The sequence below is a fragment of the Anopheles gambiae genome, chromosome 3, assembly GCF_943734735.2.
Source record: "Anopheles gambiae chromosome 3, idAnoGambNW_F1_1, whole genome shotgun sequence".
Lineage (NCBI taxonomy): Eukaryota > Metazoa > Arthropoda > Insecta > Diptera > Culicidae > Anopheles > Anopheles gambiae.
The window spans coordinates 38,772,464-38,798,822 of record NC_064602.1 but is presented as its reverse complement, the minus strand read 5'-3'; the positions used below and the strand labels follow the sequence as shown (position 1 = coordinate 38,798,822).

General features: G+C 38.7%; 1 protein-coding gene across 2 annotated transcripts; it reads right to left on the bottom strand.

Annotated features, from left to right (window-relative positions):
• Nucleotides 1-6,844: 6,844 nt before the first annotated feature.
• On the bottom strand, nucleotides 6,845-25,091 carry LOC1279085 (zinc finger protein Gfi-1b). Of its 2 annotated transcripts, XM_061657935.1 has the most exons (8): nucleotides 23,769-25,091; nucleotides 19,420-19,590; nucleotides 14,773-15,205; nucleotides 14,595-14,711; nucleotides 14,385-14,527; nucleotides 14,204-14,300; nucleotides 13,949-14,130; nucleotides 6,845-8,033 (listed from the first exon to the last, which is right to left on the bottom strand). In XM_061657935.1, exons 1-8 carry the CDS (start codon nucleotides 24,199-24,201, stop codon nucleotides 7,840-7,842), a joined length of 1,770 nt encoding a protein of 589 aa, XP_061513919.1. In that variant the 5' UTR covers nucleotides 24,202-25,091; the 3' UTR covers nucleotides 6,845-7,839. The 2 variants fall into 2 exon arrangements, with proteins under 2 accessions (XP_061513919.1, XP_061513918.1); XM_061657934.1 differs by lacking the exon at nucleotides 19,420-19,590 and having other exon boundaries at nucleotides 23,769-25,077.
• Nucleotides 25,092-26,359: the final 1,268 nt, after the last annotated feature.

The window sequence follows — 26,359 nt, the reverse complement described above, 5'->3', positions numbered from 1 at the left end:
TCTCTGAGAACATTCCCTCATCTCTAGCATTTGATAACAACTTCGTTGTATACCGATGCGATCGCAATTCTCGCAACAGCTCACGCTCTCGCGGCGGGGGCACTCTCATCGCTGTGTCCCGAAAGCTCGCAGCCTGTGAGATTTCTCCAGCTTCCGATTCGCTCGAGCAGTGCTGGATACGTTTAAAACTCCCATCCTGCTCTCTCTTCATCGGATCTATCTATCTGCCGCCTACTCTCAGCGCCGATGCCAGCACGCTCAACACGTTAGATGCATCGATCGACGAAATCATCTCGCGCATGAAGAAAAATGATCGTTTACTGCTGTTCGGTGATTTCAACATTCCATCTATTACCTGGCACGCGTCACCGGACCCAGCTCCCCCCTTCTTGCCGCTCTTAGTTCCTGCCTCATCAGCTCATTCTTCAAGTTTATTCATCGATATCGTGCGTTACCACAGCCTTAGTCAGCTTAGTAGTGTCAGTAATTTCAGACAGGTTCAGCTTGATCTAATTTTTACTTTCCCTAAAAATCAGTCTAATGCAACGTCTACATGTACATACGTCTCGCAAGCTCCAGTTCCCATCCTACAGATAGACTCTCACCACCCCCCGCTGGAACTGTCTCTTAAAATCACAGGTTCACTTACCCCCAGTAATCGTTCTCAGCATAGCTCTTCTCGTTTAACTACCGCCCCCTCGCTCGATTTTAGAAAAACTGATTTTAACCTATTAAATACTTCTCTTTCTAATATAGATTGGTCACAACTTTACTCTTGTAAAGATGTAAATTTGGCCGTTTCTACTTTCACATCCCTCTTTTTATCCACACTCCCGCAATGTTGTCCCAAGCGCAATCCCCCTCGTTCCCCTCCCTGGTCTGATGCTACCTTAAAGTCCCTGAAGCGTGACAAATCCCGCTACCAACGTGCATACTGGAGTACCCGTTCTGTTAATGCTCTTAGAACTTACAAATATGCAGCTGCCGCATATCGACTTTATAACCGCACTCGCTACAATGGTTATATTCTTATCCTTCAGACGCGCCTCCGCTGGTACCCCCGTGCCTTCTGGAAATTTATGAATGCTCGACGCAAAGGCAGCTCTCTCCCGAGCACTATGCATTTAGAGTCCGTATACGCCTCTTCGCCGGAGGATATTTGCTCGCTTTTTCGCAACCATTTCTCGAATATTTTTAGCACTCCCTCGCAAATACCCAATACCGCATCTCAATGTCTTTCGTATACCCCCCAAGATGTGATTGATGTGTCCTGCTTTGGCTTCGATGAACACTCTGTCTCAGAAGCTCTTTCAAAACTAAAACCTTCTTTCTCTGCAGGCCCTGACGGAATTCCTCCCTCACTTTTGAAAAAAACGGCTGAGGTGATAGCCCCTCTTTTGTCATTCATTTTCAATCTATCCCTGCGCCTCTGCTGCTTCCCTTCTTCATGGAAATCGGGCTGGCTTTGTCCCATCTTCAAGAAAGGGAATTCCGCTGACGTGTCAAACTACCGTGGCATTGTTCTGCTACCGGCTTGTAGCAAAGTTTTCGAAATTGCAGTTCACTCCGTAATTTCTTTCCAGGTAAAAAGCTGGATCAGCGTGAACCAACATGGGTTCATGCCAAGCCGCTCGACGGTCACGAATTTAATGCAATTCGCGTCTCACGTCATACCCTCGCTTGATTCTGGTTTGCAAGTAGACACGATCTACACGGATTTCAAGGCCGCTTTTGATACCGTTCCCCACCACCTTCTGCTGTTAAAACTAAAAAAACTTGGTTTTTCTAATATGTTAATTGACTGGCTTTATTCTTTTTTAAACAGCAGGTCCATTCGTGTAAAAACCGACACTACCTTTTCTTCGTCCTTTTGTCCCTCCTCTGGAGTGCCACAAGGCAGCGTCTTGAGCCCACTCTTATTCGTACTTTTTGTCAGTGATGTTCATGCAATTCTCCCGTCCGAAGGTCATTTACTGTATGCTGATGATTTAAAAATATATTTAACTATCAGTACGCACAGCGACTGCCTTCGGCTCCAGGAGTTTCTGAACTCATTCTCTTTATGGTGCTCCTACAACCAGCTAAGTCTTTGCCCTGAAAAATGCTCTGTAATATCCTTCTGTCATAACCGCAACCCTATCCATTACGAATATTCGCTCTCCAATTCTGTGCTGTCTCGAACCTCCCTTATACGTGATCTTGGCGTCCTTTGGGATGATAAATTATCACTAAACGAACATTTAGAGTCGGTTGTCGCAGGTGCTTCTAGAACGCTGGGTCTTATATGTAGACTTACCAGAGATTTTCGTGATCCACTTTGCCTCAAGTCACTTTATTGTTCTTTAGTTAGATCAACATTGGAATACGCTTCAGTGGTCGTTGGTCCAGTCCGTTCTGGATGGATCTTAAGATTTGAAAAGGTCCAAAAGCGTTTCACTAGGTTCGCTTTTCGACGAATGGCTGGCCCCAATGCCGCTATGCCCAGCTACGAATCTCGCTGCAATTTACTTGGTCTGGAATCCCTGGAAGTAAGACGCTCCCAAGCGCGCGTCCTTTTCATCGGACGCATGCTCAATGGGCTTATTGATGCTCCCACTCTCCTTGAGAAGATTGGCTTGTACGCACCCTCCAGAAATTTAAGGGCACGTAGCGCACTAAACATGGTTTCTCGACAAACCACATTTGGTTCCAACGAGCCTCTTCTCCTGTGTGTTCGCACTTTTAATACTAGCACAGATCCTCCCCACCCCCGTTTATAATCCTTTATAATCCTTTTCCCTGATACTCTTCCCTATCCTCTTTTTTCTCATCCTCTTTTTTCCGACTATCATATCTAATATTATTCACTCTTCTTTTCTTACGTTTGTATTTTATTCTAATATCTGTTTTTCATGTGCTCAAAAGTTCGCTTTAGTATTAGGAATTTAGATAGGTTAAGTTAGGAATTAGTTAGATTTAGGAATTGTGAAACCATCAGGCTGACAATTTGAATAAACTTGAAATGAAATGAAATGAAATGAAAAATTAACTTTGTATCTGAAGCCTTACTTGAAGGCATTACGATACTTTACCAAGCGCTATCGATCAACCATTTACCAGCACCGTTGTGCAAAACCATATTCACGCCTTCACGGCAGATTACACCAGCACAATCTTGAGCAAAAATCTCCTCACCATCATGCCGTATGCTGTATAGGCGAATTGGCAAATATTTCACAGCATTATTTTTTGCTATATTAGATTTTAATGCAATCAATCATTTAGCATTTGACAACCCTGAAATGTGTACAACCTTCCAATAGTAATGCTCGCTTGCATGGTATCGTGTTATTCTGCTTATTGCCAAATCTAAAACTCATGCTCATATGTGTCATCTGTCATTTGAAACAATGAGCTATAAATATTTGAAAATGTTAGATCTAAAATAAACTTTCATTTTATTTGAATGAAATGTATGTGTAAATTATTCATAAAATTAGAAAATAGAATACTAGCATTTTGACGGACATTGGAATACGCATGAAAACTATTCGCCTTTTTTACGGTTCCCGCATATATTGGATAGAAAAATATGCCAACGCTTCATGCGGTCGCTATGACCAATGAATTACTTTTCCTAGATATTTACTGTTCTAGCTGATGTCTTGTTTATTTTTATTGAGTATCTATTTAAAAAGACATCAATCGTTAATTAGATGTGACCAAACATTGTCATAAAAAGTCAACATGGTATCCGCAGCCAACCAGCAGCGGGCGTTGACGATGTTGATTGTGTTTATCAAATTGGTTTGACTAAAATGGCGTGAAGCGAGTCCATGACAGATGATGGTTATGCATTGTCGTTACCAAAAGATCTATTATTTTTATAAAACAGCGGAAACGAAACATGTGCCTTAATCGATAGCTGAAACACCAACACCTCCTCCAGTGATCAAATAAGCGATCAGATAAGTAGCTACCTAACTGGCCAGCGTTGTGCGCCACGTGCTACTTAATTTTTATACCCTTTTTACGATCATCCGGGTACTGGTGAACTTGGGAACTATCAGCAGGAGAGAATACAGTCATCACGTTGTGTTGTCTCATGCCTTCACAGTTGGCTAAAAATAAGCTTTGAGCCTATTTTGAATATTCTTCTAAAAATTTTCTATTCAAACATCACTTCAGAGCCATTCAGAAGTTAATAACAAAATACCTGTGCAGTTGAACAATATTGAAAAACATCATTAATTTACTTAAATTAACTCGACACCATGCTAGAAACACACTAAAGAGGCGAATGAGCAAGACCTCAAAGTCTCTATAAAAATAAGGCGGTCAGCCTAGAAACACTCTGAATGGAAAGAATGGAGAAAATTAATTAATTTCGTTACCAAATAAACCATCAAAGAATAATTTGATTTTTATCTAGTCCCATAGATAAAGTTTCTAAAGTAAATCATTTGTTTCTTTTTTAAACCAAACATTTTGCTCAACGAAACAAAATAATATTTGGAAAAACTGGCATATCTTAATAAATAAAAACCATTTGCAATAAAATGTTTTTAATTTTTATACTTGTTTCAATGTATCTACAATGCTTAAACTGTATTTTCAGCCCTACCATATTATACTGTTCTTTTTAAATCAAATAAAAGTCCATCCCGTGCCCTAGCTTCATAAGGCTTCCTTGCAAATGTAATTTTCTTCGAAACTTTAGCTACACGCCTTTCAAATGTAATTTACATAAAATGTCGCTTTATCAATTTACAACAGCCAGTCAAGTGAATATGAAGCTAAGGATCACCATTGTTTCTCAAGGACCTAAAGCACTCCACTTGTGAGGGTGAAATCTACTAGAGGTGAAGAAATTGTGTGCAAGATACACATAGATACGAAATTCAAGTTAAAGTGAATTCATCACACAATTCTGACGCCATGGTGACTAGCGGAAATTCGTTTCTCGTACACCTTTTAGCAAGTTTTTATTCAGCAAGAATAAATTTAAATTCTTTGGGTAGATAGCAACGGTTCAGGATACAATTTGGATAATCACTTATACTGTTAGACGAAATCGGATGAAACGAGCTCCATAAAACATTATCCAACTGAAAACGGACTTATTGAGTTGTTCAGTATACAAAAAGGGGTTTGTAAAGTATTAGCATGTATATACTTCATATGCAGTATCATATATCTTATCACCGCCAAAGTGTGCTGTTTATATGTAATGGCAGTCTGAAAGTATAATGGAATGATGTAGCCTTGGACCATGAAGGATAAAGTACTGTTGGCAATCTGATATGATGATAAGCTCCAATATAAGTATACCTTCAAAAAATAATTAAAAAAAAAACTGATTGCAAATTTTAAAACAGCATGATTACGCCAAAATGATGTTTTCTTCTACTAAACGGTGTATTTTAAAGCCACTTCTGTTATATCCATTCCTGGTTGGTCTTCCGAGGTGCCCTACATATTTTCCCTACAATCCAATTCTTCTTACCGTTTCAACAGCATGTACCATCGTACTCCATTTCCAAATAGCTTTAGTCTGATTCCTTTTCCTATCGTTTTGATGAATTAAATCTTTTCTCTTTTACTCTTTCAATCAGATGTTGGATTTATTAAATTTTCCTTTGTGTCTCAACCATTAAAATCGTAACAGCCGTTGTTGGTTAAAAGCCTGCCTGTACTATTTAAGAGCTTGACGATCTTTGACTTATTGATTACCCACAGTAGAATAGTTAGTCCTGCGTATGAAGCGCACGGTCTAAACGAGACTTGAACACATGGCGGGCATGTTGTTATGTCGCGTATGTTGATGGCTCTTCCACGGGGCTTCTTTTTCTGCGTATGGAGCGCACAGTCTAAACGAAACTTGAACACATAGCGGGGGCATGTTGTTATGTCGCGTATGTTGGTGGCTCTACCACGGAACTTCTTCTTCTTTTTTGGCCCAACAACCGTTGTCGGTCAAGGCTTGCCTGTATCACTACCGGCCTGGCTTCAATGACTTATTACCATAACAGATAGTCAGTCCTACGTATGGGGGCACGGTCCATTTAGGGCTTGAACCCATGACGCTAAGCCATAACTGGGCTTAGCCATAACCAAAAACATAATTATAATCATTTAGTTTTCAACACCAGTATGATTAGTCAATCACTTCTTCTCACCAAAGAAGTTTAGAATTTCGTTTCAACGTGAATAATGTGCTGTTGAAAGATGATAATCTTATTTAAAGTCAACAAAACTACTGTGTATTTTGAGACATTAATGTCAGTACAATGATTTTTTGTCGCTCTACAGATCTGGTTGAATATTGAAGAATTCAATTTTTTTATTTATATTTATATAAGCTGGAAATAAACATTTGTAAGCGTATGTGTGTAACGTAAGCTCATTTACTTTATAATGAATTAAATTTATTTTTGTTCAGAAAGAACGGCTTTGACCGTGTTGCTTATAAATATATTATTGAATAAATGAATATAAATTGAATAGGATTGAGAGTTCTTAGACACCTGTATAATATGGATCCACCATCACATCGATTTGGTATTCATGACTTGAACAAGTCCTAAAAGAGAAAACATTAAACAGAATAATCACGCAAGATCAGCGTATGTATAGTTCTTTAAAATATAATGAATTAGCAATAAAAATAAAACGCTAAAGAAACAAAATATATTAATACTTCATAATTTTAAGGAACAGCATTATCGCTTAGTTGATTATTAAGAATTGTGAACAAAACAAAGTAAACTGACTGAAATACCTACCAAACGCAGTAAATTTCGGATGATGATTATCCCATCCTAGTCAGCTAGGTTAACCAAGACAAATATCTGCACGAATGAAGTATATGAAAATTGCACATTGATGTTTATTGTTGAGTTACTGCGTGAATGTTTGTGTTTTGAGATGTGTTTTATGCCACTTATTTATTTACATTTATGAGCTACGTCATCCATTTCCAAAACATAAACTGAAATTGATTTACAACAATTTACATTACAACACGACACAATGTTTCACTTTAAACGCAATCTAAACGATTCTCATTTGTTTACACCTACCGTTATTGACCGCCCTTTTTACAGGGGACACATGATTTTTCAGATCTTTAAAACACGCACTCAAAATTGCGCAATTTGTTCTAGCCTTTGGGTTCAACAGTGAAAACATTGAACATTACAAAAAAGTGTTGTTATTTATCTATCAGCACATAAATGACATCGAAACTGTACGCCAAGAAGATTTATCACCGATCACCGAAAAAAATATGTCTACTTAATGTTAATTTTGTTTTCCTTCGTTGTGCGTCTACTGCGCTCCACAATTAGTTCCTATCTATACTCTTACGCTAGAAACAGAATGTTTGGACACCAAGGTTTTCAGTTGCAAGAAAGAATGGTTCTTGCCTTAACACGTTGCGCTATACGTCATGTAACGACTACTGATGAAAGGAACTGTTTACGAGAAATGTGACTTATCGCAAATGAAACATTCGTTACAAAGCTTAGTTACATCTTTGCACTAAAGTTAAAATTGTACACTGTTTTTTCGTATCGCATGTTACAGATATACACTTTTTACAAGCACAATGCAGGTAATTCCATTGCCGGTGCCACGTTCAGATCAGTCAATCACAATGAACTCTCCAACGTCTCCTGTTACGGGCTTTGGGGAAGCATCCGATTCTGGAGACAATGACGCCGAAGGTCTATCAACGGAAGAATCACCTGCCACGGGTAGCATCGCAATGCTATGACCATCTTCCGGCCCTCTCAGACAGTCTATGGTTGAACAGTTCGAGGAGATCGCTGTCATAGTGAACTCCGGACGAGCCTTGGGTTAGTTGACCAAAGTCCGGATCTCTGTGTGCTGTGTCTCCTTGTGTCGACGTAGGTCCACCTTGCGTTGGAATGCTTTATGACACAGCTCACACTGGAATGGTTTGTAGCCAGTGTGTTTGCGTGAGTGCGTAATCAGGTTCGAGCTCTGGCTGAAGGCTTTTCCACAAACTTGACATTTGTGCGGCTTTTCCCCTGAAAAGAACAGATAAAACAAAGGTGTTCGATGTAAAGAAATATTGCAAAGGCTCAAATGACAAACAATTGGTTGTTTTGTGTACATGACAATAATAATTGAACATTCAAGCACAATGAGTACAATCTTTAATTGTCTACATCCTATACTGATTTTGTATTTTGTATAAAACGCACGCTCTCGATTAACTACTCTAAAATTTGTCATCATTATGTCAATCGCTCATTTTAGAGCATTTTTATTCGCGATTTTATTTGACAAACGGTTATTTGTATGTTCATTGTGCATCGTAGCAAAGTTTCCAGAGAGAAAATGATAAAATGGTCAAAATTCCGCTGTTGGTACTGATAAAAAACGTTTAAATTTGATGACGTCCGTAAAAATGGAAGAGCAGTTAAGATTTTGGATGAAAGAATGCTTACGGTAGAAGTACAATATTCATTTCTAGAGCAATAAATACAGGATGGTTATTTTGATTCCATTTACCAACCCTTTTTACAATAACATAATTCATGGAACAAGAAAACGTAGTTCAGTCTCTTTAAGACGTAAATATCTGAGCAAACTGCTATGAATACTACATAAATTCTTTTAAATTTAAAAGATGTACCAACAAAAGAATTATTTTTTTACGAAAACTTGTAATCAATTACATTCAACAAATCAATCTTTTCGATCCCTTGTCAAATATCGATCTGGAAGAAAAACACACCTAATCAATCCAACGTAACACTCACATGTGATAAGAACGAACGGTCGGCACCTTAATTTGGTGTCGGGATTTGCGAAAGGTCATAAAACATACGTCCTCCGCAAACATCACAGCTATCCTCGCTACGTAACCAGAAACGCACGATCCTCCTTCGAAATCCATTTTCATCAGAAATCATCTGAGACGACCTAAATCAGAGCCCGGTGAGTCTGATGTGCCCTGTGATTGTGCCCGGTAAAATGGACCAGATTTTGTCTCACGTTTTAGTACCATCGGCCCAACACTAACTCGTCCTCCGCAAACTCTCTCTAGCGGATAATTTCGCTGACGTGTTCCTTTTGCACATTTGTGTGTGTGTAAGATGGTGCGAATGGGTTTATCGATTTTTCCATCAAGCTCAAGCTCCTTGATCCACTCGGCTATGTGAAAGAAAACATAACGACACAAAGGACCAGTACGTTGAAGGGACTGGACTGGATTTCCGAAGCCAAAGGTTTGTTTCATTCGATTTGTCTGCTCGTGGAAATATGTTGGTACATAAGCGCGCAAAAAGATAGGAAAAATCTTTAACCAATGACATGATATATTACAACAACCACTTAAAAAGGAGATCGACGCTTGTATGGGTAGTGCTCATACACACAAAACTCCAAAACACAAGCGAAAAAATCAAGATAAATGAGATAAACGATACAAATGATGCCCGAAACTTCACCCATATCCTAAACATCCTTTGATACAGGTTGCTTGCGCCCGAATGTATAAACCAAGCCCGGGTCGTTATCTCTGGGAATGCCAGAGAAAAACCTCGTAAAAGCTGCACGTTTGGCTATAAATATAAAATCAGTAGCAAATCCTCTGTATATTTTATCGTACCTACACACTCACACCGTTTTTACTGATCATGGCGACCGGATACACAAGACTCCGCTTATCCTGAAAAGCTCAATCTGTACTCTTTCACTCACAGTGAGAAAAGAGAATCGTACAGGAGTAGAATGGATGAAAACGGGAAGAGCTTAACTCAATTCAAGTAGTTTTAGCCAGCATGTTAATCATTATCATCATTCTCGTATGCTGCAATCACGATGTTTATTCTGTCTTTCATGATTGCTTTCAATGATTATAATTCGGAACAGGATATAATAAATGATAAAAATTGTTTTGTTTGCTGCTGTTATTTTATTCTCTTATTTTTGGATTTTAGTGTCTTTAGCTAAATTTTTAAATTGTATTTGTAACACTTTAATCAAAACTTGGGGAATTCATTTAAAACGTACGGGGTGACGCGAAAACACTGAAGAAAATGATAACTAAAAACACAAAAAAAACAACGAGACCATCATCACCTATAAGTCCAACTTGGTCCCAAAGCACTTTAATGGCAGCAATCTGATCCAAACCAGTCGCCGTGCAGTATCCTGGGATTGCGTCGTTGAAGCTCCTCCCGCACAAACGCGCACGCCTTGTTCGAGTTGGAATGAACGGGACAGTACGTTGACAATTGGTGGAAAAAGGGGGGCGAAAATCGCGTCACAAATGGCGTACCAAAGCTGAACCCGAAGCTGAACTCTCGGTCGAGAATCAGAGCACATTTTATGCGCACATCCGAACACGTGTGCCTGTGTTCGCGTTGGGCTGTGCTGAAGCGAGAAAGGACGAACGGGATGCAAACATATCGACAAAGCGAGCACAACTCTGCCCAGATTCTCAGCCAAGGATATCGTGGGTGATGACGATGATGATGATAACATCACCACATGGAAAAACAAAGGTATATAAAGTTATATCAGTGTGTGTGTGCGTTTGAAAACGTTCCCTATTGTCATCGCCTGAATCATCGTCATCGCTGTGATGATTATTACCACAAACACACTGATAAAGTAATCATCAATATGGAACCCTATCTGAAAAAACGGTACGGTTGGAATTTTTCATCTCTGTTCAGTTCGTTATAAAGGTCTGTTTTGTGTCTCGGTAGGATATTGCGGTTGCCGGAGTGAATCTCTTCATAAGAGATTGTATGTACTATGGTTTGGATTTTCCACGATACTTTACTTCTGTTTTTGTTAAGCAAGCATATATCAAAGCAAATAAGTTTAAAATAAAGAAGTGTTATTTTCTTTTTACTGCATGTGCAGAATTGAATAATCTTCAATACGTGGCACCTTTTTGATCAGCATAAACTAGTTTTTAACAGGATAGAAACAAGGAATTATTTTCATAGAATTCATAGCTAAATTAACAAATTCATCACGCTTACTAAAAAAAGTTATATTAATTCACGAGTCAATTGCACAATTTTGTTGATCTAGAATGTAGTTGAAATTAGTTTAGCCGTCATCCATCAATTACTTTACATAAACATTGAATATTTTCGAACCCCCCCCCCCCCCCCTCAAACCCAAAAGGACCGTGTCCCAATACGTAGGACTGACTATCCTGGTATGGTAACAATAAGTCACTGAAAGCCAAGCTCACTTCACTAGTGGGTACAGTCCTTCACCGACAACGGTTGTTGTGCCAAAGAAGAAGAAGAGTAAAATAACTCTTAATAATCATTCTTGGTTGCTGCACACGCGCAAAAACATGTTTTTCATTTATCCAATCACAGCAATTCTATCAAATGTTGAACAATGTCATGCCATTTTAGTAAGTAAATACCCAAGCGTATTTTTAGAATTTCTTCTAAAATTACAGTTTCGCAAAACAGATAGCTAATGAAACTTTATAATAAGAAATGATTTTCATCATTCTTTTATTAGTCTTAATTTAAGTCCTTGATGAGCTGAACCAAGTGAAATGATAAATTAAATTTTGAATCGTTTACTCATCTCCTTGTGTATACCCAACTTCACCTTAAAACTTAGTGAGTTAAGCAAACAATTCGTATTTGCCATTCTTAATCAATTTACAAAACTAGAATGCCACCTCCAACAATCGTATTAAATTAGATATTATAAAAACGGATTTCACTTATCAGTAATTTCACTTTAGTAACCGAAACTTACTCAAGGGTATTAAGCATCATGAGGGTATTAAGCATTTTTTACACGACACGCGTTTTATTTCTTCACTTATCAGTGATTGCGTTTCGATCAAATATGATATTAATATTCAATTAATTAGATATTTTCTTGAAGGATTCATTTTTGAAATTTTTGTCAAAATTTTATTCGAATCAGTAAGTAAAAGTGAAGCAATCCAAAGTGATAACTGAAAAATATCCATGGAATTTGGTGCAATTGATTGCCATCGTAAAAAACGATGAGTTCCTATAGAGACAGAAAACGGCTTTTCCTTAAAGTTGGGGTACTTTTTTCATCCAAAACGTTCAACCACGATGGTACTTCATTCAATCATTGTAATAACAGTAAACTGGTACATTGAACACTCCTATATCGATGTGTCCGTATGTGCTATAAAAATATTTTTATTTGTTTACAAAGACACTGTTTTCCTGCCAGCATTTGAATCGGGGTGGGAGATAATTTTCTAAAGAGTAGAGAAGGGCGCGCTACATTTTAGCCAAGGGTAAGACTGTTCTAATTGAAAAGGGGCTCACATTGTATATCGTCACAATGAGGGTTGCCTGGAGTAGAGTCAGTTATTCTCAAGCGCAAACCCACGCTCCACGGTGCCGTCAACCAATAGTTCTGTTTCACAATATCTTTCGAGGGATATCACAGGTCGTTGGGGTGTGGCTGCTAGTTGCACAGCTCGACCTCCCGAGTTGGCCAATGATTCGATTCAAGCTGTACTTGAGCACCCGGAAAAGGTAGTGCCAAATAATTATTGACATTCGGCGGGTACAGTTGCCCAGCAGGATATCAATTAGACTTCGTTGCGGTAGGGCTTAGCTGTTTGTAGGCAGCAGTAGCATTTGTATCTCCATAGAGGCTGAAGGTGTCAAGTGGCTGCTTGTTGGATAAAAGAGCAATGCCATGTGGTATGATTGCTCAATTGTCAATGGTGAAATGATTAAACCTTATTCATTTGGATCATAAATCATCTGATTTTTGTACAAAACTAATCACAAATATTTTTACATTTTCCTTGTGACATTTTTAAGTGTACAACTCAAACTCATACACATTGAAAGTAATATAATTCTACAGACATGAATTTTCTCTAAAATTTGACAAGACTCATAAATATGTGAACCTGCAGAATATGATGGCACGATCCCCACAAATAAACAGTTTTCCTATTTATTAATAAGAATAGTTTTCTCTGTGTAATGAATGAAATGTCAACACAAATTCCACTTCTTATTGAACAGTTGTAACCCTACATCGCAGCCCCATTAGACACTACCGTTTTCCACAAGCCGAAATATTGAGGACTTATCACGTTCGCCTTAAAACCTGCAATCAATTTGTTCTTGCTTTTCATCTTGTGGAAAATCTTACGAATAAAAGTCGCTTCAATTAATAGCGATAAATCAAGCGCCGGCTGTGATGGTGAAAGCGGCACGATTTCTGTTTTAATTGTCAAAGTTTTGTATCAAACCCAACCTTCACGTTACAGATTTTAATCCCAACATTCTGCGCACAACCCCTTTCAAATGACAGAGAAAGCTGAAATAATGCTTAGCTTTCGAAGTATTAAAAAGAAGTGAGATCTCTTTTCCTCTTCTATTCTTATCGTTACAAACAGAAGAACTCCTTTTAGTGGATTGGTAAACCGCAACAGTTAGACAAGAGGAATGTTGAAGACAACCCATCTGAATAACTGATGAGCGTCTGTCTTCGTACGTAATAAGATGGTGTCTTAAACGAATAAGGCCGAATTGGATTTCGCTTGGGATGGGCACAGGGACTGAGAAGATGACTGGCATGATTTACCGCTGACGTATGAAGACATACATACCGATGGAAAATGAAACGAATATTTCTTCATTTCAATGTATTTCAGTTCAACTTTGTTGAATTTAAAACCATTACACGGTTTGATCTATAAAATAATCCTAACGATACTTCTGTCCTTTAATTCGAGATTCTTGTACTCGAATAACGTTCAAATATATAATTTCAACTTTGTTGAATTTAAAACCATTACACGGTTTGATCTATAAAATAATCCTAACGATACTTCTGTCCTTTAATTCCAGATTCTTGTACTCGAATAACGTTCAAATATATAATTTGTGTTTGTACTTAAGTATATTTAATGAGAAATGGATTTCAATATGTAACTTACCGGTGTGGATGTACGTGTGCTTCTTCATGTCACTCTTTTGGTGGAACCGCTTCCCACAGAAACCGCAAGGATATGGCCGTGTGTCGCTGTGTATTAGTAGGTGTGTCGATAACGTACTCGAACGCTTGAAGGCTTTTCCACACTGCTTGCATTCAAACACTTTCTCCACATTGTGCACGGCTCTATCGTTGGAAGAAAATATTCAAATCCGTTTACTTAAATGCAATTAAAGACACTTTTTTTCAAATGCCTCACCTGTGCTGATTCAAACTGATCTCATGTCCGAACGATTTGTTGCATAATTCGCAGGCGTAGGGGCGTTTCCCATTATGCGTTCTTCGTGGATGTACTTCTATGGTTTGCGTGGAAACATATAAATAAAGCACAATGGAAAGTGTCAGAAACTCTTCTGCGCACCTTTGCTATAGTTATTTACCTGTACGCATTAGCAAATGATGAGGATGATGAGGATGGCTAAAATCCAAATGAGTCCCAGTAGCACCAGCTGAAGCAGCTGCCGCGTTCTGGGTCATGAAATGGCGTAGTCGCAATATATCCTCTGGTGTCGAAGGGTGATAGCTTTAAATACAAATGGATCATTGTTAAACACTGAATCTTGTTTTAAGGAAATATACACCAGTCATACTTTGCTAATGCAGGATTTAGTTGATGTCCTTGCTGTTGGAGCATCGCAAAAAACGGAAACGGATGAAACAGCGGGCGGTTGAGTATGCTCTGCTCATAAAATTGTGTGTAATTTGGCCTAACAAAAGAACGTATGAATATTATTACTTGCTGCAAATGTCTCTTCTCATTTATGTTACCTAACAGCATCGAACGATCCATTCGATAATGGAGACTTTGATTTGGGCTCAACTTCGCGCTTTAGCAATGCTGAAACCGAAAAGGCTTCTGAGTTTTTAGGAACATGTGGGACTTCTGTGCTTGGCGATGGATTAATCCGTGGTGGAGGAGGAGAGTCAACTTCCAGCTCGATAGAGGACGACCGCGAACGAGTGGAACGATCGCGTGAACGCGATCTGCTCCTCGATCGTGATCTGCTGCTGAGAGCACTCGAATCATAGCCACTCGAAAGAGTAGACAATTTCGGACCATTCGCGGCATGATGTTGCAGGTGCGCTACATGTGGTGGTAGAAGCGGTTGGGTGTGAGGCGCACTATGATGATACACATTGTTGTTATCTTCGTCTTCAGACTCGTTCTTAACTAGCCGGCTAACGCCGAATTTGATTTCGTCTGGAAAAATAAAACAAAATAAATCAATTCTAGCAGCAGAATAATCATAATGATTTATATGAGTACAAAATAAACCAAACGTGGGCTTCAATGTATAGTAGTATGCAATAACTGATTCACGTAGAGATCATCATGTTCAACAAAACTAACTTTGTACAGAAAATCTGCATGTGGTATATTTCAACGATGATTGCACACCTCTTGCCATAAATAACAATTTACAAAAAAGGCCAGAGACAGCGTTATATAAGTCTCGCACTTTCTGAGTTCTACTATCAATTTCATACTAAGCACTCAGATTGCCGGTTGTTGCTGATATGAGGCTCATATCGAAGCTAGTCAATATCATGACGAGCATGATTTACAGCGGCAGCGATCCGTAAGCCCCAAGCGGTTGAAGTATTTCTTGAGTTTATGGCACTCACTAGTACGGCCCGATAGCAGCTGGCATTCCCGCAGATTGGGTTGTGGCCGTAAAACTTCAAATCCGGGTATCACATTGTTCATCGTTTTCCTCGGTGGCCGTTGCTTTACACAGGGATTTTCATAAACCCCTTTATATCGGTTATGATCGATTGTACATTATCGTGGCCAGAAGTGAAATGAGATTTTAGAGAACAATACACTGGACGTAAACAACCAGGCCATGCCATTGCAATGTTTCAACAGATTAAAAAAAATGCAATGACAACAACATACAAATGATAACAAATGAAGTATACGTAAAAAGTATGAACTTGTGTATTGTCTTTTGCTTGACGCAAAAGAAAAATTACTCTATATATTTATTATTGAACGAAACATAAATAAATCAGCTTCGAATTCTATATTTAAATCATCGCAAATGGTTTTGTTCATCATTTGCAACATTCAATCAATTTCTACTGTTATTGCATGAACCATAACGGTCAACGAACTCGTTGCGGTTGTCCTACACAGGCCTGTCCAAGCAAAGGCACGGCAGACCCTCCAAGAAGACCCGACCGGATACAAATCAATTCAATTTCCAATATTGATGAATTCAAATGACATCAAATTAAGCTCAATTAGCATAGATTTGCCACTGTCTACAATCAAACCTCCAACCGATCAATTTGATGCTTGCTGTGGAATTAAGCTAAAGAACTTCATTTCCCAATAACTAGTCAAAATGTCTTCTTCATTATGTAATTTATCTTATGAGTAGATCAATTTTATAAGGTATGGTATTTTATTTCCTTAACCTGGTACGCTGGTTTTCTTGGGGCCATGTCTGTAAATTATTGACAGTATACATTTTCAAATAATTCATCATTCAACATAACGATGCACTCTCGTTTACTAACAGTTGTATGTTACACATGATAATATCGTGTCATTGGCACACCTCTTAACCCCTCATTAGGGTAAATGACATTGGGTTAGTTCAACCCTTTTTTAGTGCACTACACGACACTAGGGCTAAATATACTTATGTTCTTATCGTGATCTATTGCACGCATACAAGAATCTAGTGAGTGATTTTACTAAATATTGGTTGGAACCATGCAACAGTAAACTCGCATAAGTAAATGCTACCCCGTACCGGGAACTCGCTTTCCATGTTAAATTCTCCAGGGTCGTTTAGATTCGTGACAAACGAGGCATGAAAAGTCTAGATACTCTGGATACTCCAGCTCATCTGGCCTCATCACGCAGTCCAATAACCCTTTTCGCGGAAGGGAATCAGCGAACGATTGCGTGTGGCGTATGTTGTCTGATTTTCAATGTGATCGTCGTCGCTTTCTTCCCCTTTAGTATGGTAGAGTGAGTTAGGGCTAACATTCCAACCGAAGGAGGAAAAGGATTCACATTCAATTATCTTTCGACTACGTTCCAACGAAACAATGGGAGTTTAGCCTGGGCACTACTAGGAGGAAAGCAGTGTCGAAAGGAATTTAATTAAACCCGTTCAGCTGAGAGTCACGTTCAACGTAAGGTGACAAATCAGTTTTCCACAACTTCCTATTTTGTTACAAAAGAGCTATTCCATTCTGTGTATATCTTGACTGCTCACACAGCCGTTTGATTTTTACTTCATTTATATCAGTTTCACACACATTTGTCAACAGTTACTCTATCTTGTCAACTTCCATCTGATCTATTCTCATTGGGCTCAGTACGGTATGAGGTTATTATTTATCCAATATGGCTTACGTTAATGCATAGTGATTAATTTATGACCAGCATGTTCCAACCGTATGTCAAGTGATAAAAAACACGACTTGCATCGATCGTGGTAGGTAGCGTCAGCTGTAGCTACTGCGAATGTAATCAAGCACAATCATGGTGGCACAATAAGTTTTCATTATCACTGATTGTGTTTTGTTTTACCACGGGGCACATTTTATTAATGTCAGATTAATCAAAAATGGTAAAAAATTGTGTTGTGGTTCGTTCACATAAACAAACAATCGTTTTTAAGTGGGAAAGAAAATGAAACGTAAATTCAATTACGTTGTTGGAACCAATATTAACACAGCTGATTACGGTGTGTTATTACTATTGTGCTATAAGGCTTTTGATTTCCCATTATCAGAGATTAAAATGCTTTACGGTTTAGTAAGAAAACATTATTGTGATTTTCACTTCTTCTACTCTGTTTGTGTTCTAAGAGCGAGCGTTTGAGCGTTTGGCGGTTCAATAAATATGCTAGTCCAACCAAACCTTTTAAAAAGGGCAATATTGTATTTCTACATCCTGTAAGCGACTGGCTTAAAATGTATCTGTATTTACACACCAGGTGTAAAAATGTGACGCGGAATAAAAAAAAATCTCAAACGATTGCAGCATACCGAGGCAACAAACATATTGCTTCAATATTGTGGGTCTTATGCTAATGTTCAAACACGTCTGAACCTTATAAAACTCCGAGCATCGGAGAATACCTCTACGCTAACTCCAATCGAAAGCAATTCAGCACCGCACCGCACAAAATGTTACTCCCGTCCTCATCGGGCCACTGCATAGGCAGTTGTCGCGCTATTAAATGGTGCAATAAATTCTCTAAATATTGATAAACCGATAACCACGTCAGTTGAACAGATTCTAGAAGCACTTCTCACACCGCAATCACCAAGGCCTTGTGCGTCGGTTCAGCGGACATTAACGGATAGTGTGTTCGCTGCGATTGCGGAGACGAGTGGCACTTACGGCCGGAAAGGTGAGCAGTTGTAATGAAACATGCTGTTCCCAACTTATACTGATAAGCCATGATTTATTGTCCCAGGACTTAGGCTGGAAGGCTTGCTTTATAGCTCAATTCGATAACTCATTAGCCAGCGATCGAGAAGTCGTTCAAACAATCGCGGGCACGGCATCAAAGTACAAAGACTTCGATTGAAGTGAAAAGGTATGACATTAAACGCATGTGCTTTTGCCCTGTCGTCAGTCAGTAGCCATCACTCGGGGTTTGAAGTTCGCTTTACCTTTCCTCCTGCCGTTTTTGTTTGACGAACATTTCAAGTGCATGTTTTTCACTTCTGCTACTTACGTTGTCTGGATTGCAGCAGCAATGATAAGCAACAAATCAGTTGGTTGTTGGTTTCGTATTTGCTGACGGTTGTACGTAAACCTTAAGCTAGCATTTGCTAATCCGTAGCTTCCTGAACTAGCTCGCAAGCGTTTACGTTTTTCTTCAAAAAGTCGTAAAGTTCTCTTAAATGTGTCTTTTTTTAAGGATAGTCTCATCCTTCGCGTGTGAAACTAAACCGGTTTGCACTGTACAAGAGCGGCTCATAAAAATGAGTCAAACTAGTTTTGTGCTGCGGAATGCATTTGAAGCATATGTTTTGCGTTCACACCTCACGACGGATGTTAACCACGGTGGGTGGCATATTTGAATGTCTTCGAAAGCTAACTGACACACCAAGTGCGGCCAGTCGGTCTGGTTTCGAACACCATGAGAACAGATTATATGAGGGCAGACCACCCATTTTGTTGCTTCGCCAGGGGACGTATGAAGTAGTTGATAGTGGCATTTATTAAGGTTGCTCCTGGTACATTGCCATTCGTTTCTCGAACAATTATTTAAATTTATCTCGCTCGCAACAAGGGTTCTTTAGTAAATATTTTGTACAACATAATCGTTATGTTACTACTATTTTGCTTTTTAACTTTGTGTGAAAGTAAAGGTTTCATACAGCAGAGTTTGTTATAATAATTGTTTTAATAATTGTGTTTACTGTATGTTTTACCTCTTTGACCCATTTTGAGCTGTGTGTCAGGCACATCATTATAACCATTGGCACCATTCGGAAGGCGCGGTACGGCGGCTGCTACTGGATGAAGCAAGCGTCGGTAGTGGTTTACCAGCAGGTCATTGTTGAAAATTAAAGGTGAAAATCCATTTGCAGGCTGTGCTGGAACTGGAATTGAACAAATATAGCTTATTAAATTATTTGCCGAGAAAGCTTTTCATTTAATATATTTCTTAATATTTTCTACGGCAGTTTTACCATTCATATTTCGATGTTTAATTAAAGGTAATAATACACTATCTTATAATTTAAAAGTGTAAAACGATTTCAAGTTATTTTTTTACAACCCTTTTTCTACGTTTATTCCGAACTAGGCCAAATGTTAAACCTGCCAATCATTTGCCGGCCTTAACCAATCCCATGGTTAAAGCAGAAGTGTTTTGACGTCTTTCGGCACCGCAAAGAGTACGAGTGCATCTGCGCATCCATTTACCACTTGAAACTAGCGCTTCCTTGCAAATTCAGTCACTACAGTAAAATAGACTATCATGGCCGCGAGACGACAAAGTGTCCTCAAAAGCGCATGCTTAGTGTCTGGGCAAAAAAAAGTGCAACGTTGCATCCCTTTTCCATTTCCAAGGAGCTACGTTCAAGAGGTACATTCAAGAGGGTTTACACTGTGCATCTTTCTGCTATGCGAGCCAGCAGCAAAGACTTCTGCACTTACATCTTTACTGTTTCAATGCTTTGAAAAATTTACCCCTAAGTAATTCATCTACCATCAAGCCAAGCGCTTCCATCTTCGCACACTCATTCCCAAATAAATTAACTGTTTCCGCTTGGCGGTAAATCTAAAACAATTAACGCACTAGAAAGACTAATAAATTCAACGATGAAATGCAGACGCGTTGTGACGAAACAGATTGTCCAGTGCCAACAGAAAAGAGCACATGAAAGCAAGTTGTGCGAAGAAGCGCACCTTGTGAATCAGTTGAGTTAAATTGTTTAGTTAGCATCAGCGCTAGCTGCTATCATCTGCGAGAATACTATGACTGATGCATGTGTGTGGCAACAAGAGAAACAGATCATCGCGTAAGTAATCAAGGCACGGAATAATTGTGTTAGCGTTTAACAGAGCTGCAGTGATAACTGTAGAGCACATCGATGCATGCACACATACAATTAGATAAATTCTATTAATGTAGTTTCCGCTATTCCACTATTTCTTTCATTATCAGCATTTTTTTATGTATATACAATGTAAATACACCAATAAATCATGAACCAATCAATGTTATGTCATTTTATTGATAAAATAACACTCTTTACAATTTAAAAAATAATGAAATGACGCTAAATATCAACACATCTTTGAGACATATATTGATATTACTCATATTTGTATAACATTTGAGTCGTCTGCTTGTGATCTAAAGTGAATGTATTGAAACATCGTGAGCAAAAAGAACAAAAACATAGTATTTTTAAACAAACATCGCTTATGGTAGGTTATTTCTCACTCTCACATAACCCAACGATTGTGGTCTTATTATTCATTTTGATATCATCTCAAATAGCCTGTTGCATCAAGTGTTACGTTTCTGATGTATACGGATGACGAATGCGAGCTCTCTCGAATAGAAAATAAATAGTTTTCTACTCGAAAGACGATCACATATGGTTGCGATCATTTAGCTCTTTGAACACCTCTTTTTTTAGAATGCTTCTACTGCTAATTCTGTCGACGAAAGTCTAAACAACGAATAAGGGCAAACCTCTTTGAGTTTTTATTCCGTTTCAATATATTAATGTTCGACTTCATACACACACGGTGTCTAGAAATGTCAAATTCATTCCGTTCTTCGATCGCGATATTCCATTCATAAATTTAGACAGAATGCCACTGTCATTCACAAACAACTAGTTAAGCACGTTTAAGCTGTTCCAATCATGTCATTCATGTGGTTAGTCTTTACAACATATGGTAGAGCATCTTTTTAAAGCAGCGTTTTTTCATGCTCTTATATTTGCTCAGAGCTAATTCTAGGCAATTCTTGATTATGGTGAAGCTTGAGTCATGTTAGCCCGAGTCTATTTTAACTACAGTTTGTTTAATGATTAGTTTATCCTACCTCTATTTTGATTGATGCATATTTGTAGAATTAACTACGCAGAATTGGATAAATATTGTACTTAATTGAGAAAATAACTCAGTAAACAAGTTATATAAACGTAATTATATTTAAAACAACAACCTCCCAGTAATATTGAATATTTGTTTTCGTTACGTATCCTCCTGGAGCGCATCCGTTTGCTGTGTTAATAGCCACGTTTTAACACGACATATTCTGCTACAACGTATCTGTCAAACACATTTTTTCACGGAAGTAGGAGAAGTCTAGCAGCCTTCAGCGAATTTTTTTCTAGCAACCCAAGCTATTCATCGCTGGATAGATAACAACAATATTTGTTCGCATACTTTGTACAGGCTGATAGAAATATCGTGTTTAATTGTGTTTAAACATTAGTTTTCGATTGATTCTTATTACAACATGACAACAATATCATGCATTACAAAAAAGTGCATTTATTGTAACAGGAATTCGTTTTTTATCCGTAATTTGTAAAATTGTGTGTGAACGCAAAAATACTGGTGAATCTTTTTAGAATAGGAGCACAAAGGATCACAAGTGCCTCGCTGACCACAGGTTGGAGACCAGAGATTCAGAGCAACAGGTTCATAAATAATGATAAAAGTTTACATATCCATCAGAATCCATTTAAATTTTAATTAACACTTGTTTGACAGTGACCATCTGTTGCTTAATCGATGTTCAGGATGGCAAACGTTTTCCTTACAGAACAGTCACAACACACCACAGAATCTCTAGTAGCAATACCAAAGGACCAGTGCATGCCATTCCTCAACTCCCAAGACAACGACAAATGACACACTCTGCTTCATCAACCATTAGAAGCATATCTAATGGTATTCAAACACTACCATTATACTTTGCCAAGCTAGGTTAGCAGATGGGGACATTGCACCCAATCGTACTCGTTCCCATTCGACCGCAAATGCTTAACTTTGCACTGGTCAAGGATGAAACCGAAGTATGCTGGTTGAAAGCTCTGGTCGTCTAATCTTATCCTATCCAAGTAATGGTTCACTGGGTACTTCTGTTTTCACTTGGTCAACCAATGGCTCACCCCTTATCGGTGTCTAATTGCCACACGATCGTCTTGCACAGACGTTGCACGTAGAAGCAGCTTCCCATTAGGCGTGACGACGCCTTGAGGTATGTATTGGATATTTTGGATCACGGTCTTTTGTCGGACAAACATCGATTGATTATGCTATGGAGATTAGGGAGCACATGTTGCGCACAAGTGAGGCGAATTTGTTACACAAACGAAAAGGTGGCTTGTCGAGCTAAGTGATGGAATAACATACTACACTTTGGCTGCCGAAGCATATATTTTCAATTAAGGTTAATTTATGTTAACGCATTTAAATATTAATATCAGCAAATACTGCGGGACTAATGAAGCGTCATCATGTTTTATAGGTTGCTGGTTTTTGTTTAGTCTACAGATGCTTTGTGTGTAGATAGGTAGCAATAATTTAAACACTTTGAAAAAAAGCTTGTGATTTTCCTGTACAAGAACATTGCAAAAAGCTTAAATTGAAAACTTTTTCAATTTAAAATTAAGAAGACGTTAAAACAATAAAAATGAAAAGAAAATGTAAGCGCAATTGCCTTTCCAATGCTCTTGATTGTAAGTTGCAGTTTTATTAACATTTTTAGGTTTATCAAATGTCAATTTTGTCTTCGAAAACTTGACTGACTTCGTCTTATATGTTGCATTCATATTATACTTGTAAATATCAAATAAGATCCGGAAAATTAATCGATTAACAATTTAAACCATCTTGAGAATTGTTTTTTTCGCAAAATCGGCCTTGTTGGCTGTATAGCTTACAAAACACACTTATGATACAGAAACAAAAACTGGATTAAAATAATTTAAAATAATTACTTGACTATCATAGAACAGGATAGGCGATCAAAAAGAATTTCAATTCTAATAAGAAGTAAGTTACAGTCAAACTCTTCCTTAACTTATTTTAATTATTGTTACACTTTATGCCAATATTATCAATGATAAAGCCGTGTTCGACTAATCATTAAAATGGGTAAACTGAAAGTTCAAATGAGAAAAGCTCATAAAACATTTTGAGCACCGAAAAAAACATTATGAGCTGATTTTTACGTTAAAATTATTGAAACCATTGATCCTTTTTCCCTTTTCCATTCTGGTAATATTTCATATTTCACACTTACCGTCGGCTTTCCCGCGTGGCGTCACTACCTTAAAAGCACTTGTCATTGATGTTCCATTACTGCTACCATTCATGTTAACGGATGAATTACTACTGTTTGCTGTTAGTAGCACATTTGGGCTCATTGGCCGCGAAATGCTAACTCCATTCAATGGACTACTTTTGTTTTCATCTGTCACTGGTGCTTGGCCCATACTTCCGCCTTTACCAATCATCATACTGCTGTTGTTGTTGTTGTTGGTGTTATTATTATTAATACTACTATCATTATTATTAATATTATTCCCACCACTTGGACTCACGTTGACACTGTTCAACTTAATGTTCACCATGGTGACACTGAAATCCAATGGTAGCTGAGATTGCGGTGGTTGTTGCAATACTAGTGACACCGTTTGGTGATGCGTTTGGGGTACTCCACTTACTTCCATCATATGGAATAATCAAAAACGCCTCAAACTAACTCTTTTATCACACTGAAGGTCCTCTAAAGGACCATCCACAGTTGATTCCATTCATCAAATATGATTCACTCTTATTTTCATAGCTTTTAAACTTTATTCTAAAATAGGTTATTTGAATATAAATCACACTTCAGAAAATGCACTGCTATAAAGCACACTAACAAATTAACACCAATATTTCCCACAATGTGCTAAAAAGAACATCGGCACTTTAACAACACTTATCAACGCCACACATCACACACGCGACATCTGTTTCCAGATCAGGAATCGTCACTAGCTCGTTGCTGTCTCATCACCATCACAACGCATTTACTGCAAATTCTTTGTATCACACTTGCCGTCTTCGTCAAAGTTCAGTTCGCTACTGTTTGATGGTTCATCCATGTGGGCTCAGCAAAGAAGCAATGATTGCCGCTGATTCAACGACCACTGCGGAATGAGTAATAATGTTGATGTTGTTCTATCCTCTTCCCGACAGCTACGCTCATCCACTGATTCGAGAGCACGTTGTCTCTCGTTTTATCGCACACTGATAGTACGCAGCGAGTCCTCTCGGGTTAGATTTCGTAGTGCGGTTGACGATTGCGTACGATTTAGCATCCACTACCACTTTATGCGTCGTGTTGTACCTAGCAGCTCACTCAGCTCCTCTCTCGCAAGCTCACAGCTAAATCCTCTGTTATTAATCCTCGACTGGAATCCTCCTATGGGTGGCAGTCCCAACGCTAAAGGCGACCCTACCGCGTGGTTCCTCAATCAGAAACCAGCAAACACAACACCAACTACGTCCGCGTGCCAGAGGGCGAAATATCCACAACAATCCTGGTTCCGCAACAGACGCGCACTGAGAAAATCGAGCACTGATAAGCGCACTCGAAGCGTCAAAAAGATCAACAGATTTCAGCAGCATAGCCACGCCTTCCAGTGAAACATAGCTGGAAAGCGGTGCACCCCATTTTATTTCACGTGTGTAGCTCTCTTGCTCTTTTTGTCGAATGGTGAGTTGCTGGTAAATGCTCTCTATCTCAGATATCTGCCCTGCAGGGGAAGAAATGCTCACCCTTTGCAATCAAAACAGTGCGGCTGTGTGTGTGTGTGTGCATTGCATGCGCACTGACTTTTCTCACTTCGACTCACTACGGGGTGTTGGATTGTTTGGTTGGAGTAAAGCTTTCGCTGAAGAGTGGCATTCAGTGCTGGGTGAAAACGAACTGAAGGAACAGATTCAAGCTGCACTTTGCTCAATACATTCACTCCAAAAACCAGCTGTGTGTGAGGATTTGAAAGGGCAATAAAAACCATATGTTGGAAGCAAGGTCAGCCACAGGGTGGTTGTGGGCATACATATTCGAACGAAAATGATTCGTATTTTTCATGAATAATACCCCATAGCATCTCAAAACGACCACACCGTCACAAAATTTCCTAATGTTAGAAAAGACATTTTTGTGTCGCTTGTACATGCGCAATCTGGAAGCCATAGACGTAATCACAATGGCGTCAAAGGCCTTAACTGATCAGATAATTTATATGGCATGACTGGTAACAAATTTGGGCAATAATTTTTCTACAATTCCACACACTTGGTGCTGTTGAGAGTAATCAGTAAAAAAGGTTTGGCAAATCAATCAAAGACCATTAAATCAATAACTGACAAACAGTTCCCGTAAGCCAAGGTGAAACTGATTTTATTGGGCCAGATTGTTTGATTGCCCTGAGCCCGCCAAAACGGCACCGGTGATAATGATATTGGTGCACCTATCACCCGCATTCGATCAACCCGTTGCAATTTTACACAATCGTAATAGTAACGCTTGATTTTCAAACACTTGCGCTCATTGAAGGAAGCAAATTTTCTCCGATAAGCTAAGCATTGGAACACTGTTTAGCTTTATCGTGCGTTGGTAGGGTTAAATTTGCTTAGGGTTAAGCTGCGCTAAGGAATGTTTAATGGATTTCCGCATTTATTTTAAGAAAAAAAATTCAATAATACAAATTCTAGCAACGACTTATGGTACGATACTGCAAGCACTCTTGGACTATTTCGATTGAAAAGCAACGTTGCAGCGTGTGCATACTATGAAACAGAAGAGCGAGGCTTCTAACCAGGCTACATTGATCAGCT

Coding starts and splice junctions, on each gene's coding strand:
- LOC1279085 (XM_061657935.1), bottom strand. CDS start 24,201: ATGATGGAAGTAAGTGGAGTACCCCAAACGCATCACCAAACGGTGTCA. Junction 14,712..14,772: donor GGATCGTTCGATGCTGTTAG/GTAACATAAATG, acceptor TTCTTTTGTTAG/GCCAAATTACACACAATTTT. Junction 14,528..14,594: donor CTAAATCCTGCATTAGCAAA/GTATGACTGGTG, acceptor TTGTATTTAAAG/CTATCACCCTTCGACACCAG.